Source organism: Papio anubis, chromosome 6 (assembly GCF_008728515.1).
Source record: "Papio anubis isolate 15944 chromosome 6, Panubis1.0, whole genome shotgun sequence".
Lineage (NCBI taxonomy): Eukaryota > Metazoa > Chordata > Mammalia > Primates > Cercopithecidae > Papio > Papio anubis.
In genome coordinates this window covers 24857611-24873108 of record NC_044981.1, presented here as the reverse complement: position 1 = coordinate 24873108, position 15498 = coordinate 24857611, and the positions used below count along the sequence as shown (strand labels likewise).

General features: G+C 41.2%; 1 protein-coding gene across 12 annotated transcripts in view; it reads left to right on the top strand.

The window, feature by feature from the left end:
* RIPOR2 (RHO family interacting cell polarization regulator 2) overlaps positions 1-15498 on the top strand; it is a 248891-nt gene that overhangs the window by 168548 nt on the left and 64845 nt on the right. For 11 of the 12 annotated variants that reach the window (XR_004184240.1, XM_031666961.1, XM_031666962.1 and 8 more), the window contains 5 exons: positions 6231-6357; positions 8256-8411; positions 9099-9177; positions 11145-11168; positions 12917-12970. Coding sequence is in view for 11 of the 12 variants with exons in the window: in XM_031666961.1 (XP_031522821.1) it covers positions 6231-6357; positions 8256-8411; positions 9099-9177; positions 11145-11168; positions 12917-12970 (440 nt within the window). In the remaining variant the exon portion in view is untranslated. The remainder of the gene's footprint in view (positions 1-6230; positions 6358-8255; positions 8412-9098; positions 9178-11144; positions 11169-12916; positions 12971-15498) is intronic. The other variant, XM_031666966.1, reaches the window with a different exon arrangement.

The following is a 15498-nucleotide window of genomic DNA, read 5'->3' as shown; positions in this document are numbered from 1 at the left end:
ACTACCATGAGCTGCACTTTAGGGCCTACTGCACAGGCCTGCTACATGACGGATGTCCTTCATCACCCATCCTCCAAGCAGCCCTCCAAGATTGATTCCTGTCCTTTATTCTTAGTAAACAGGTTATCTCCAAGCTCTCCAAGGAGCTGCAAATTCTTCCCCTGAACTGCAATCATATTCCACCCTTTATTTCTGGTCCAATCAGAGCCCGAGACCTGATGGGTGAGGGGAAATCCCTTGTTCTCTTTTTATCTGCTTCAGCCCCCTTCTATCTTCAGATTCAGTGTTCTTGTCCAAAAACCGCCTGCTGATTTGATGAGCTACCTTCTAATTTAAATAGACACAAGATGTTTGGGTCAGGCGGTTGCTCATAGCATCCACCAAAGCCCAGTGTACCTGTATCACAGCATTCATGTAAGAACATATAAAATCTTATACTTACTATAATTTCAAAAGACCCTGATATGTGTTTAATTGGAACTTAACAGTGCATAGTCAAGAGAGAAGGCAGTGATTTTCATTGTATGAAGAAATCGGGAAGAGAAACAGCTGTGGCTTTCAGGGTTCTGCGCCTAGAGGCTCAGCTCGGAATGGTAGGATTTGTTCAACCCTTAGTAAAGGTGCTTGGGATTCCTTCCAGAAAGACCCTGTTGTGTTGTTCTCATTGGTTATAGAAATGGCAGGGCATGGGTGGCAACCTAGTATGACAGCCAGGGCCTCCTGCAACAAAGCCAAGTGAAGAGCAAACCATAGCAGCCTCACTGTTTGCCTAGGATTTGAGTCCTTTCTGGGATTTAATGCACAAAAATGAATGTTAGTTATGCTGGAATTTTCCAAAAGAACAGGTGAGACGTCAATAACTTAGAGACTGGAAACATTTTTCAAAGCCCCAGCTGCCCAGGCTGGAGTGCAATGGTGTGATCTCGGCTCACTGCAACCTCTGCCTCCCAGGTTCAAGCAATTCTCCTGCCTCAGCCTCCTGAGCAGCTGGGATTACAGGCACCCACCACCACGCCCAGCTAATTTTTTTGTATTTTTAGTGGAGACAGGGTTTCACTATGTTGGCCAATCTGGTCTCAAACTCCTGATCTCATGATCCACCTGCCTCGGCCTCCCAAAGTGCTGGGATTACAGGCGTGAGCCACCGCACCTGGCCTGAGTTGTGTTTTATGTGGGATTTCTTGCTTAATAGATATGGCATCTGGTGAACTGGTGAACACAGAGTATATATCGGGTATATATCAGGTATAGTGCATGTTACCAGGGGTACAAGCCCAGCTCTAAATGTTTTGCAGACAAAAATATCGAACTGGTTACATAGCTCAGAACTCATAATAAGGACTTCATCAGGAAATCTAAATAGTTCTGATGTAATCAGAATTTATAAAGCCTATACAATATTTGTTGGCAATCGTATATCTCCTCTGCAAGGCTGATAAATATAAACAATTACATAAATACAGTTATTACTCAACAGTTATGTGATCTTGTTTATGAGCTCTGTCTCCCCTTCGCTTCCATTTCTAGGCAACTCCAAATGTCTGCAATTTCAAAACAGAATTTTACATTATACGAATAATACACAAATACATTTTCTGTATAAAAATACAATACAGAAAAAATTAAAATGTTTCTGACTACCACTCAATCCCACCTCTCCATAGACTCTGTATACTTTCAGAACTTTTCTATTTGTGTTCGTAGTTTTATATAGTTTTGTTTTTAGCATTCATGCTATCACACTCTGTTTCATTCTGCAATTTATCCTGAGGATCTTTCTATGTGGCCATGTTGTTTTTAACTGCTACATAATGTTCTCTCCCATAATTTTGAGTGTCAACCATTCCTGTAATGACTAACATTTATATCATTTCCTATTTTTCCATTACTATTAACATTGCCTGTGATGAATATCCCTGTATATGCCTCTTCATGCATTTGGGTATTTCCCTGGAAGAGCTATCAAAGAAGTGCCCCGTTAAAGGATTAGTATGTTTTGCAGCTTAAACAGATACTGCCAAATTGTTCTTCAAAAATTTAATTCCACTTTACATCCCTACCAGCAGTAATACTGCAATTCTACTGTAGTCCTTTCTTTAGGTTAAGGCTTTTGGTTCAGTGGAGCACCGGCTATTAAAATGCAGATTACTCTGGCAGGGGCAATGAAATCCTTCAAACCTGAAAATTTTAGAGGCAGTTTTGCTGAAAGCTGGGGACAGACCAGGTCTTTGGGACTTCTAGGAAGCCAGGGAACAACCTAAAGATATAAGGCGCTAAGAGGTAGGAGTGGACTGGTCAATAGAATGACAGTTGATAACGAAGAGGTGCAAGATCAGTTGCAACTGGAGAAGAGCTGGGGAAGCTGGAAGAATAGTAGCAAAGAACTACCACCCTTCCATCAGACTTGGGAGGTCTGGGGAAGGGAGTGTTTTGTATACTTTTGTCCCTAATACCTTCTACACTACCCTACCCCAACCTCCTCCTTTTATTTCATCCAGAGCCAGACTTTGTGTGTGTGCATGCTTGTTTTATGACTCTCCTTAGGCCATGTGTCACCTTTTAGGGGAACTGATGTCAAGACAGAGAGATCTCAGCCTAAACCAGCTCTGGGCCAAATTCTTTCCTGATAGATAATGATCATTTCTAAGACAACAAAGACAAAACAAAACAAAACTGCTCACCCCAGTCACATTCCTAGTGGCCGTCATTTCCATATGTAAATTTAGTGAAAAGTTTCTTGATTATTTATTTATTTATTTTGAGATACAGTCTCACACTGTCACCAGGCTGAAGTGCAGTGGCGTGGTCTTGTCTCACGGCAGCCGCCACCTCCCAGGTTCAAGCGATTCTGCTGCCTCAGCCTCTGTAATCTCAATAGCTGCCATGTTGGTCAGGCTGGTCTCGAACTCCTGACCTCAGATGATCCACCCACCTCGGCCTCCCAAAGTGCTGGGATTACAAGCATGAGCCACTGTGCCCAACCATAAATTTAATGAAAAGTTTCTGAGCATTATTCCCCCTCCCAAAGCATTTGACAATCTTAGGATCCTGGGCAGACATTTGTTCTGATTTTGAGAACCTTGTTCACCTGTTACAAAAAATGAGGAAGAAGGAAAATTATTTTACAATCTGGTACATATGTTTTACTCTCCAGTGTTTAATTCATTTAGTGAAAGAGTTGGAATTGATTAATTGTAGCAGATTATTTTAACAGAAGTCTTAAATTTGCAGTGAACTTGGTATTTTTCTTTTCTTTCCTCTTTTTTCTGCCTATCACTAGTGCAACTGATTGTTCAATCAAAACTCTGAAGTCAGTGCCTCCCAAACACTGATGAACATCAGAATCACCTGGGGACTTTACACACCTCCCCATACCCAGGTGATACCCCATATTAATTAAACAGTGCCTGGGGATAGGAGCCAGCCATCAGTAATTTAAACTACAGTGATCCAATGGATAAGGGGGGTAAAATTGGCTTGAAAAATATAATTTCTAGGAGGTATGAGATAACTATACAGTTAAATATTTCAAATACTCTAAGTTTTTTCCTTTGATCAAAGAGTGTCTGTGATACAATAGATATATTGAACAATAATTTACAAAATAAGATAGAATACTAAAATTTGCCAAATTGAGACATTAAGGTGGGTGCTTGGTTGTCAAATTGAGTACAGAAAGAACAGAAATATCAAGAAAGCACTATAGTTTATTAGAAGTTTGCATGGTATACAGTGATACCACAGGCATGCTTTATGAACCTAAGAAAGGTCCCCTCAAAGAAATGTAGACAGATTTCTTAGTAACCAGCAGAGAGCACGGAGGAGAACCTCATTAAGGATTTAAAGGAATTGTTAAATATAGTGAACCCCAAGTTTCTCTTTGAAGAATCAGTATGTCAGTGTGTTCAGCTCTCTTATTCTTTGATTCTCCATTTTAAAGTTTAACCTTCTGGTTGTCTTTCTCTCCTTGCTCCTAGTTTCAGTAAATAGCTTTACCACCAGTCCTAATCAGTAGTTCACATTTGTTCCCCTGGTCACCTGCTCCGTCCTGACTCATCCTGGTCACCTGTTTGACTTGAGTCACACCTGGTCACCTGCTCTGACCTAAGTCACCTTTAGTTACCTGTTTCTAACCATCCCTCCTGCCAAACTACCCACCCCACCACTCTGGCTCATACCCTTACTCTCTTTAAAACAGTCAATCAGAATTGGCTTAGACTGTGCAGTCCAACCCTAGCCAATAGGGGAATGACACAGCAGTAGGGCCCTGCATCAGGAATAAGAACTCCTGCCCCTCCCCTGTCCAGGTGTGCTCTCACCATTACTCCATTCGCAAGTTGCACCCTTCTATAGAAGTAAAAATTGCCTTGCTGAGAAAATTAAATTTATGTTCAAATGCTATTTCCTTGTGGTATCAAAAAATTATTTATAACAGAATTAGGAGTTTTTTGAGCCTTGAGACTGGGGAGAAGTAACCAGAGAGAACCTTATCTGCACCTGCATTTTGTCTAACCATTTGTGCCCTACTTATTACTTTTACTGCTCATACTTCTTCATTATTTCTAAAATTCTGGAGAATGCCCTAAAATGTAAGCTGCTCCTCCCCAGCTAGTGTGGGATTTGCATCTCACCCGGATGAAAGAGCAACCAATTGCCAGACCTGTAGCCAAGTGAGTCAGCACCTGTACCTCGCAAGAATGCATACAAACTCCAGGGCTGCTCTCTCCTGGAGAGGGAGGGAGGGGATTTAAAAACCTGCAGTAGCATGGGGGAGGGGTCTGTTTGTCCTTCTGTCTCTGGGGAAGTAACTCGCTCAAACTGCCTTCCTTCCTGAGCTGCTTCGCGCAGCTTTGAGGAAGGTCTAGTGAAATTGGTCTTTCCATTACATCTGGATGTACTACCAGAGAGTTCTGCCGCTGTTGTTTTTTTAGCTTTTCTTTCTTTTTCATTGAGTCTTTAAAGGGCAGTTGTCGACACTCTGCAAACATACCGATTTGGTGTCTGCCCACTTTGGAGTCTTCAATCTGGGCCGTAACTATTTCCCCTTTTTCCTGCTGGCCAATCCCCCTCTCTGGATTGAAGTCACCTGCTAAGACAATGGTATGTGCTTTGACTCCTGATCTAAAAGGAATAGAATTACCTAACAGTTCCAGGGGCATCCTTTGGGGGAACTAGCCCCGGGCTTCTGTTCAGCTGAAGTTGTGTTTTGACAATGCTTCTTGGTCTGTTGTGGTAAGTCCTCACAAAAGCCAAGCAAACGACTGAAATACAGGTTGTGCGCTTTCTGCTGTATTTTCCTCTTACCTTCCCCTGGCCCTTGTGTTCTTATCTAACCTAGATTATCACTTCTTTTGTGAGCACTCCCTTTACCCTTCTTACTTTGCACTGTCATAGTAGTGGCACAATCTTACCTTTCAGAATATTCTTAAAGATAGAAAGGGAGAGCTAGTTTAGTAAGTTCATCTCTAAGGAAACCTAGTGTTTTAGCCTTGTGACCCCTAGGTGTAGAATTCCGCCTTAAGACTTGACTGTGTTTTCAGTTTGATGCATGATTTATCTGAAACTTTGACTTGGCCTATTTGTGTGTTTTTATTGTCGAATGGAGGTTAATGTTGCAACAGTTTTCATGTTTTTGAGGGTGTGGCTGAACTTTGTTTAAAAAAAAAAATCTTGAAGGAAACCTAGAGTGATGGGCAGTTTTGTAGTTTTGTATAATTTATATTTACTTTTTTTTTTTTTAGACAGAGTTTTGCTCTTTTTGCCCAGGCTGGAGTGTAGTAGGGCGATCTCGGCTCACCGCAACCTTCGCCTTCCGGGTTCAAGCCATTCTCCTGCCTCAGCCTCCCGAGTAGTTAGGATTACAGGCACGTGCCACCACGCCCGGCTAATTTTGTATTTTCAGTAGAGACGGGGTTTCACCAGGTTGGCCAGGCTGGTCTTGAACTCCTGACCTCAGGTGATCCACCCGCCTCGGCCTCCCAAAGTGCTGGGATTACAGGCGTGAGCTGCTGCGCCCCGGCTATATTTATTTTCATCTAGGTAGATAGGTATCTTTTTTATTCTTTTGAGAGTTGAGCCCTTTGTCTTCAGGACACTCCATAATAAAGAACCTCACAAGCACTTAACAGTCTCATGGCTTACTTTACAGCCTTTATCATTATTGACAAGCTTAGTGCATCTTCTGTCTGAACCTGCCTGTAAATTGTCATGATCTTTCCACTGTCTTCTAGGACTACCGACCAGACTCCCGGAAATCATGTTGGTAGGATCCCAGTCTTTTTCGCCTGGAGGGCCCAATGGGATCATTAGAAGCCAGTCCTTTGCGGGTTTCAGCGGCCTCCAGGAAAGGCGATCCAGGCAAGTACTGTGTGGTTCTCTCCCGGGGTGCAGCTTGCCAAGGAAGTGAACTTTGATGTTGTGAAGAGGGTCTGTGTGCATTCGGCCTCATCAGCCTCCCCCTGCGCCCGCACCCACTATTTTAATCTTTTTTATGGAAAGGATGTACCAAAAATTAAGTGCTATAGTTTATTTTCTATCATTTAGAATTCCTCCTGCAAGGATGATGGCTAAGGATTTAGGACAAACCAGTGATATATGCATAGACCTCTCACTACCCCTACTTCCACCCCTTTTTGAAGCGCATTTTCCATTGCACTCAGACTTTGGCGACTATGTGTGCTATGAAGTCGTGCAGTGGATAATGACTATGCCTCTGCAGATTGACTCTGGGGAGCAGGTGTCATTCACACAGGGTTGCCAAAGTGAGTCTTTCTAGTTTTGTGAATCTCCTCTCATCTGAACTAGGACTTAGGGGAACTCAAGAAAGAAAGAACAGATAGTGAATAAGCAACATGTAACCAAGTTTATCTTCAGTTTTTCTGTTGTCATAAAGGTCTTTGCCCTCTGAGGGTCCCTATGTGCTTTGTTTGACCTGTATTGTCCCAGTTGTGCACACGGTGATGGCAGGGATTATAACGAATAACTAACCTGGGAGGGGTGCAGTAGGCAGCTTCCGGCCTCGGAGATCTCGGCTTTCCTGCTGATAACCGGGTCAGTGAGTGGCCTAGCCTCTGCATCTCCTAATCAGATCGGTACTCTGGTTTTAAGTTATCAGATATCCATCTTACCGCTGCAAGCTGTATCCCTGACACTACTAGAGATGTTGAAATTTTATAAGTTATACCTAGTCAGTAATTTACTTCCTAAAAATAAAGCTTAAAAAAAGCTACATGTATTTTAATGTCATATAGAATTAGCTATTTGTCATGCTTATGGTCCCTTATCGAAAAGGATTTATTCACATCCTCGTTGAATTTCATAGACACTTGTACCTAAAATTGCATAGTACATGTATTTTTTTAGTTAGATTATATCCTTCTGCCTGTTCATTATGTCCACCTGGAGCTCTTTGCCCTTAACTTCCTATGACGTTTTAGAAAAGCAATACATTTTCACTCAGAATACACATTCCCTGAAGCCAGACTTTGACTCTAGGTAGCCTCTGCCCAACAAAGCTTTCTGGTTTCAGCAGTTAACAAATCTAATACTAAGAAACTAAATGCAGGATGGCTCAGATCTGAGAACATTACCTTCTGCAAAGGACACTAATGTGAACACAAGATGATTACAAAGACATTTCTTGGTCAGGCGCAGTGGCTCGTGCCTGTAATCCCAGCACTTTGAGGGTCTAATGCTGGAGATTGCTGGAAGCCAAGAGATCAAGACCAGTCTGGGCAACATAGCAAGACCCCATCTCTACAAAAAAAAAGTTTTTAAAAACAGAGGCCACAGCAGGAGGATTGCCTGAAGCCAGATTCTATCTCTACCAAAAAAATAATAATAATAATAATTAGCCAGGCATGCTGGTGCATGCCTGTGGTCCCAGTTCCTCGGGAGGCTGAGGCAGGAGGATCACTCAAGCCCAGGAGTTCAAGGCTGCAGTAAGCTATGATCACACCACTGCACTTTACCCTGGACACCAAAGTGAGACCCCCTGTCTTTAAAAACAACAACAAACTATTCAGCTGGGTGTGGTGGTACATGCTACTTGGGAGGCTGAGGATCGCTTGAGCTCATGAGCCCGGGAGTTCAAGGCTGCAGTGAGCTATGATCACACTACCACACTCCAGCCTGGATGACAGAGGAAGACTGTCTCTAAAACAAATAAGTAAATAATAGAAGACATTTTTCTTTGGTCAAATCCTTTTGGAAGCCCAATCCTCACAATTTCTTCTGTTCTTTTTTTCTTTCCATAGGTGTAACTCCTTCATTGAAAATTCCTCCGCTCTCAAGAAGCCTCAGGCCAAACTGAAGAAAATGCACAATTTAGGCCACAAAAACAACAGTCCCCCCAAAGAGCCTCAGCCTAAAAGGGTGGAAGAAGTCTACAGGGCCTTGAAAAATGGACTTGAGTAAGAACTTGAACCTGATAATGTACTTTAAGGAAAGACCCAAGGGGTCAGAGAAAAGCTGGTCTTATGAGATCATTTTTTAGATGTATATTTTGGTAGGACGTATTTTATTCTTGCACCTGACAATTAGGGAAGCCTGACGTAAGTCCCAAAGATGGGAAATATGTTGGTATTCCACATCATATTCATGACATTGATGGAGTCCTGGAACCCTGTGCAGTATTGAGTTTCACTTAAACAATGATGGACAGACATATCCATTCTAGAGATTGCTGAAGGAGGGTTCTGAAACCTCCCTGATATCTTACAGGGAATGTGAACCCAGAATAAGACTTCCCTACTGTGCAGTGGGACATTCACTATTTGTTCTATTTGACTAGATAGAATTCTGTGAGGCCAGAGCCAGGGCTGACTCTGCAGACATCTTGCCCCTTGCCTCCCACATTGGTTTTTCTTTTCTCGACTTTCAGCCTTTTTCTCCTTTTGTACTTTCCCAGCTGGATAGTATCCAGTGCCACTGCTAGAGCTTTCCAAATGTTGAAAGATGGGGAAAATACAAAGCCTCCTCCCCAACTACAGAGCAAGGTTCAATTCTTAATCCCCTTTGAGAAGGAAAAGTCAGCAACAGCACCAGATTCCACTTAACAGGCGCAGAGATTACGATTACATCTTGTCTTATCTTTGCAGTGAATATCTGGAGGTTCACCAGACGGAGCTGGACAAGTTGACAGCTCAGTTAAAAGATATGAAAAGAAACTCTCGCCTGGTAGGTACTATCCAGTCATTAGGATGTTAACACTGTTCTTTTTAGCCAAATAACTTATTTTACTCGATGGGGCTGGGGAGGAATGTTTAAGAAGAGGAGATCCAAGGGGCAGAGTACTATCTGCATCCCCCAGTATGTCTTAGAAGGAAAAAGAAGGGTATGTTTTCTTCTTAATGTGTTCTACTTAATACTTTTCAATATTTTCCAAGCATGTTTATGAGATCATTTTTTAAATGTCTATCTTCATGAAACTTTATAATCAGGAAAAAAAATTTTAATGTTCTCTACCACCCTCCCAAATAATATAACGAAATGAGAAGCTGAAGTTTTCCTAGCATATTGTTAGTACATACAGAATTTGGGTCCAGGCACAGTAGCTCATGCCTGTTATCCCAACACTTTGGGAAGCCAAGGTGGGAGGGACGCTTGAGGCCAGGAGTTCGAGCCCAGCCTGGGCAATAAAGTGAGACCCTGTCTCTGTTTTTAAAAAATATAAAAAATTAATATAAAGAATTTGGAATCTAGAACTTTTACTTTGTCTCCAATTTTTAAAAATATAATCAGTCAAATCAGGGAGGGAAAAGAGGCTGAAAGGTGTAACCACTACGAGAAGTTAGAATTCTTAGACCAGATCAAGTACATGTTATGTTGCAAATTTCTTCTATTCTAATGAATCTGTGAGGACTTGTGTGATTGAAGAGGTGGTTCTAATGTCTACACTATTTTAAATGGTTTTGTTCAGCTCTAGATATTATACCTTACTGTTTCAAGAAATCAGCCCAAGAAAACTCAACGTATTCCTAGGGGGTGCAACTAGACACTCATAGCTGCTATCTTTTTCTTTTGTAGGAAATGTGCTCAAATGTATACTGTTGTCCTTTTCAAAGGCTTAGAGATTCAAGGCTTTATCAATGTTAACAATTTTTATGTTCTACTGATGTTAGGATATAAATTGCCTGCATCTGTGTGGAACCCCTTGTGTCAGGGCTTTCAGAGCTGGTGAATGCCCTTGACTATCCTCAGTGGCTGCAAATGTCCCTCCTGGAAAACAATGGTGAACAAACGCAGGGGCTTCTGCCAAGACCTCCTGTTCCTTAAAAATCCTTCAATTGGAGGATACAAGGATAGTGCACTGATTATACTATGATATTGTGAGCACACAGGAAATGAGCTGGCTTTAAAAACAATTTGAGAAAAGCTTATCACAGCCTCAGGGACTCTTCTTAAGGCCGGGCGTGGTGACTCATGCCTGTAGTCCCCAGCACTTTGGGAGGCCGAGGCGGGTGGATCACCCGAGGTCAGGAATTCAAGACCAGCCTGGCCAACATGGCGAGACCCTGTCTCTACTAAAAATACAAAAATTAGCTGGGCATGGTGGCAGGCACTGTAATCCCAGCTACTCGAGAGGCTAAGGTGGGAGAATCACTTGAACCAGGGAGGCGGAGGTTGTGGTGAGCCGAGATCACGCCACTGCACTCCAGCCTGGGCAACAAGAGCGAAACTCTGTCTCAAAAAAAAAAAAGAGAGCTCTTCTTAAATATCAATTTTATTTGCTTAGACAGCGAGGCAAGTATTTTTTAACACATACGCCACTGCTATGTTTTATATTCATACCATTTATTTTAAATTTTTTTTAATGACCGTGAATTTCTATGCCCCTCAATAGGTAGGATAGGAGAGCTCAAAGCAAGTGAAAACTTTCAAGATCGCAAGGGGCAGGGAGGACTGCATGCAATGCTAGAAACAGAGTGTAAATAAATGTCAGCTCTTAAATGTACTCTTACTGGTATTTAAAATAACCCAAGTTTTTATTCTTTTAAAGCAAATGTAAAATATCCAGTAGAATTTTGTAGAGCTGATTATTATTTCCACAGATAATGTGGAAATGTGTGCTAAATCATTCTGTTAAGATGGGTAACCTTTTGGAGGATGATGTTTAAATGCAGATATTCCTTTTTTTATTGTAGGGTGTGCTGTATGAACTAGACAAGGTAAGTTGCCATTCTGTGTTGGGGTGCTAATAAGAAAAAAATTCTGCATCCTTGCTGGGCGCGGTGGCTCACACCTGTAATCCCAGCACTTTGGGAGGCCGAGGTGGGTGGATTGCTTGAGCCTAGGAGTTCGAGACCTGCCTGGGCAATGTGGCAAAATCCCATCTCTACCAAAAAATGAAATATAAAACATTATCCAGGCATGGTGGTGTGTGCCTGTAGCCCCAGCTACCCAGGAGGCTGAGGTGGGAGGATCACCTGAAGCCAGGAGGTCAAGGCTGCAGTGAGCCATGATTGCACCCACTGCACTCCAGCCTGGGTGAGAGAGCAAAACCCTGTCTCAAAAAATAAAATAGAACTCTGCATCCTTGAGAAGTCAATGGGAGACCTTCTTAGGGACAGTAAAATCCTAGAGAACTGATAGTTTTTCGAATCCTGGAAAAATGCATACTCTTGTCTAATGAGGATAATACAAGTACTGTGATCTATAGATTAAATAAAGTGTTTAAGGTCACGTCCATAAAAATGCCACTGGGTTGTAGTGTTTTGATAAGTTTGTGTTTTGATAAGTTTAAGAACTTCCCAAGCGTTTGGAGGCCTTTACCTGTGTTGTCTCTGAATATAAATTACTATACTTCATGAAATCTAAGTCATCGTTGATTAGAAAATGAACCATTATTTCATGTGCCATGAAGAGAAAAAAAGGATTCCAGTTAAAATCTGACAGTTGTTTCATTTCACCTAAAATTTGTATTTTATAGTTATCAAGAAAACTGTTAGGTCTATTTAGACACAGATTTTTTTCTTTCTTTTTTAAAAAATTTATATATGATGCTGCTCCATGCCTTCCTATGTGCACAATAATTTTATTTCAGTGCTGAATCATAGTGTATTCTTTTTGAAGACATTTTAAAAGGCGATTAAATTAAATGCATATAATAATAATTACAACTCAAAGAGATGACACATGAACAACTATGATTATCTTTGAGCTTGTACAGACAGCCGTCTGCCAGTAGCAATTGTAAAATGCACCCCAATTTCAGAAACACTAAAATGTGAATGGGAAAAAAAAACAATCTTAGAAGATAAAATATATTATTATGAAGAAATTTAAATATACTCCCATATGATACTATTCTGTGAGAACCTAATGACTTCCATCGGATTGGCCTTTCTCCTTGTTAAACACAAGGATTCCGATAACTAATTCAAGTTCACATCTCAGAATATTTATTCAATATTACAAAAATAAATTTCCAGGGCCAGGCACAGTGGCTCATGTCTGTAATCTCAGCACTTTGGGAGGCTAAGGTGGGTGGATCACCTGAGGTCAGAAGTTCAAGACCTGCCTGGTCAACATGGAGAAACCCCGTCTCTACTAAATATACAAAAATTAGGCAGGTGTGGTGGCGAGTGCCTGTAATGCCAGCTACTCAAGAGGCTGAGGCAGGAGAATCGCTTGAACCCAGGAGGCAGAGGTTGTGGTGAGCCGAGATCACGCCATTATGCTCTAGCCTGGGCAACAAGAACAAAACTTTGTCTCAAAAAAAAAAAAAAAAAAAAAATCCAAATTGGTATTAGTGAATCTCTAAAATAGCATCAAAGATAGGAGGAAAGGGGAAGGAAAGGAGAAATATATTGGATTTTCTAGTACTTTTGAGTATGATATAATAAAGATATTCTCACAAGCCTGAGTCAAATGAACTATAAATGACTGTACTTTTTCAAACTTCTTTTAATTCCAGCAAATTAAAACAATTGAAAGATACATGAGACGCCTGGAGTTTCACATTAGTAAGGTAATTGAAGTTCCTGTTCTCGTTGCCTGTTTTTCAGTTCTATTGCTAATCAAGTACACCTTTGGTCTGATCGTAGTATCTAGTGCATGGAGAACTTCCTATCCAATTGACTGTCAAGCTGACTAGCAATTAAGTCCTCAAATGGGCACTAAAGATGGAGGAACAATAAGAATGGAAGGCCTGATGACCCGGCACAGTTTTGGCTCTACCTCAGTTCCACAAACATTTATTAAGTGCTAAGTAACAGGCACAGTGCCCGGTGGAGGACTTCCAGCCTCAGTGTAGTGTGCTTAAACTATCAATCAAACTAGCCCTACAAAAAACTTCATGTTTGCCTGACTTTACACTCTGGTTCCACATAACACTTGGTATCCCATAAACTTCTTCATGAAGGCCTTGTAACTACCAAAAGATCGCTGTCTCAGCGCCTCCCTCAATCTCTCTCAAGCCCTTGGTTCTTTCCACTCTCCCTCATATAGCATGGTTTTCAGGTGCCGTGTTATCCCCTCTGCCCTGGATGTGCACTAGCTTGCCAGTGTCCCACACTCAGCCCTGAACCCTATAGTTCACTGGTGGTACAATGAGGCTATCACCCCCTTGTTCTGGGCACTGTCAGGAGTTACTGGTGCCAGCTAGAAAACATCTACCTTTAGAGGCAGCTAAATCACACAATTATCAATTCCTGTTTGTCTATATCCATCAGCCTCTCTTCCAAGTGGGAAGCCTGGGAATTTTAGCAGATCTCTCTGAGTCAGAAGCCCTAGGTTCTAGTCCCAGCTCTGCCACATACTCGCTTGCTATGTCATCTGTGTGAATCTTGGCTTTCCGCTCTGTGAAGTGGCGCTGGGGAGGTACACAGATTTGATCTACATGATCCTAAGAATCCTTTCCCATTTAAAATTCTAGGACGATTTGTATGTGTGAATACACATGTATATGCTACTGCCTTTGTACATTCTTGCTTTGAAAGATATTTACTACCTAGGCAAATCTGAAATTGCTCCTATTTCTGCTAAACTCAATAAATAAAACAATGACATCCATCAGAAGGTACTTATGTGGCAGGCAAGCTTTGACCTATTATTGTTTAATTCAAAAAACAGCAAGAAAACTATCAGTATGAAGTAAGGGTATATTTATCAATATTGTATCCATGCTCGTTAGATAGAACAATCCTAATGGTTTTCAAAGGTCAATGGTACTCTTTCTGTTTGCAGCATCTTATATCCAGATGCCTAACAAATGATATGTAATTGAATGATTCAATTAATCAGTTTATTTAATAAGCCATTGCTGACTCATAGGTAAGATAAATGCTTGCCTACAAATGGCTTTCTGCTAAGGTGACTACATAGGTATACTTCATCCAAAAGTTTAATTCTATTTGGCTAGGATAGGTTGATATTTAAGCAAAAACAAAGAATAAACTTTCTCGCTACACAAAGTAATAGATTAAGTCATTATGGCTATACCGATGGTCCTGTGAGCACTGTCTCCTTATTGAAAAGATAACAAGCTCAGAAACTTTGGCATACCCACTAGTAGGGAAAAGGGTTGCAGGGGCAGTTCCCCCAAAAGACCACATGGGTGACATAGCCTGACCTGCATTGGAAGAGATATTAGCACTTGGGTTTCTAAAAGTTTTGTGGGGATCTCCCACATCAGAACAATTTGCAATGTTTACTTAAAATTTCAGATTCCTGGCCCAGCCCTAACCTACGGAATCAGCACCTCAGAGTGGGGCCTGGGCATCAGCATTTTAACAAGCTCACCAGATGAGGCTTAGCTTTAAAGCATGGAAACCACACTCTATGCCAACCATCAACCAAAAGATGTCATCAGCAGATAGGACACTCCTTGAGTCTTATATCTCCCTCTTAATTAGAGATAAATCCATTGACCCTGAAGATTAAAGATGATTCTTTTCAGTTTCGTCATTCTTCTCAGTGGAGTTGAGTGCATTGTTGAAGTAAATAGCAACAAAGAATCCTTTAATCAAGAGAATAATTTTTAGTCTCTTAATGTTTGCATTCTAAGCTAAGTGTCATTGATATCTGTGTAGAGAAAGCAATTATGGAAAATTGTACTCCTCAGACAGGTTATAGTAATGCTTTTTAGTAAGCAGCCAAAAGTTTGCCTTCAGAACAAAAGGGGACTCTTAAACTCTGAAATCTAGTATATGCATCTCCACCTTCTGGATCTATAGTTAAGCTTCCTTTTTGAAGAAACAAAGTTCATACTGAACTGAAAATTCAAACAGTGCTAGGTAAGTATGCCTCCCCAAAGCAATAGGTTTTATTTGCATTTGACAATGCCTGATGGTATTGTTGTTTGTTATCCGCCTGAAAATTATTGTAGTTAACTGCAGTCAATTAAAGATAGTGCCAGACTTGTAGAGATAAATATCATTAGGAATAACTTTAGAACAGGTTTTTTTTTTTTTTTTTTTTTCCAGCTAAGCACAGTGATGTGCACCTGTAGTCTCAGCTACTTGAGAGGTTGAGACAAGAGGATCACTTGAGCCCAGC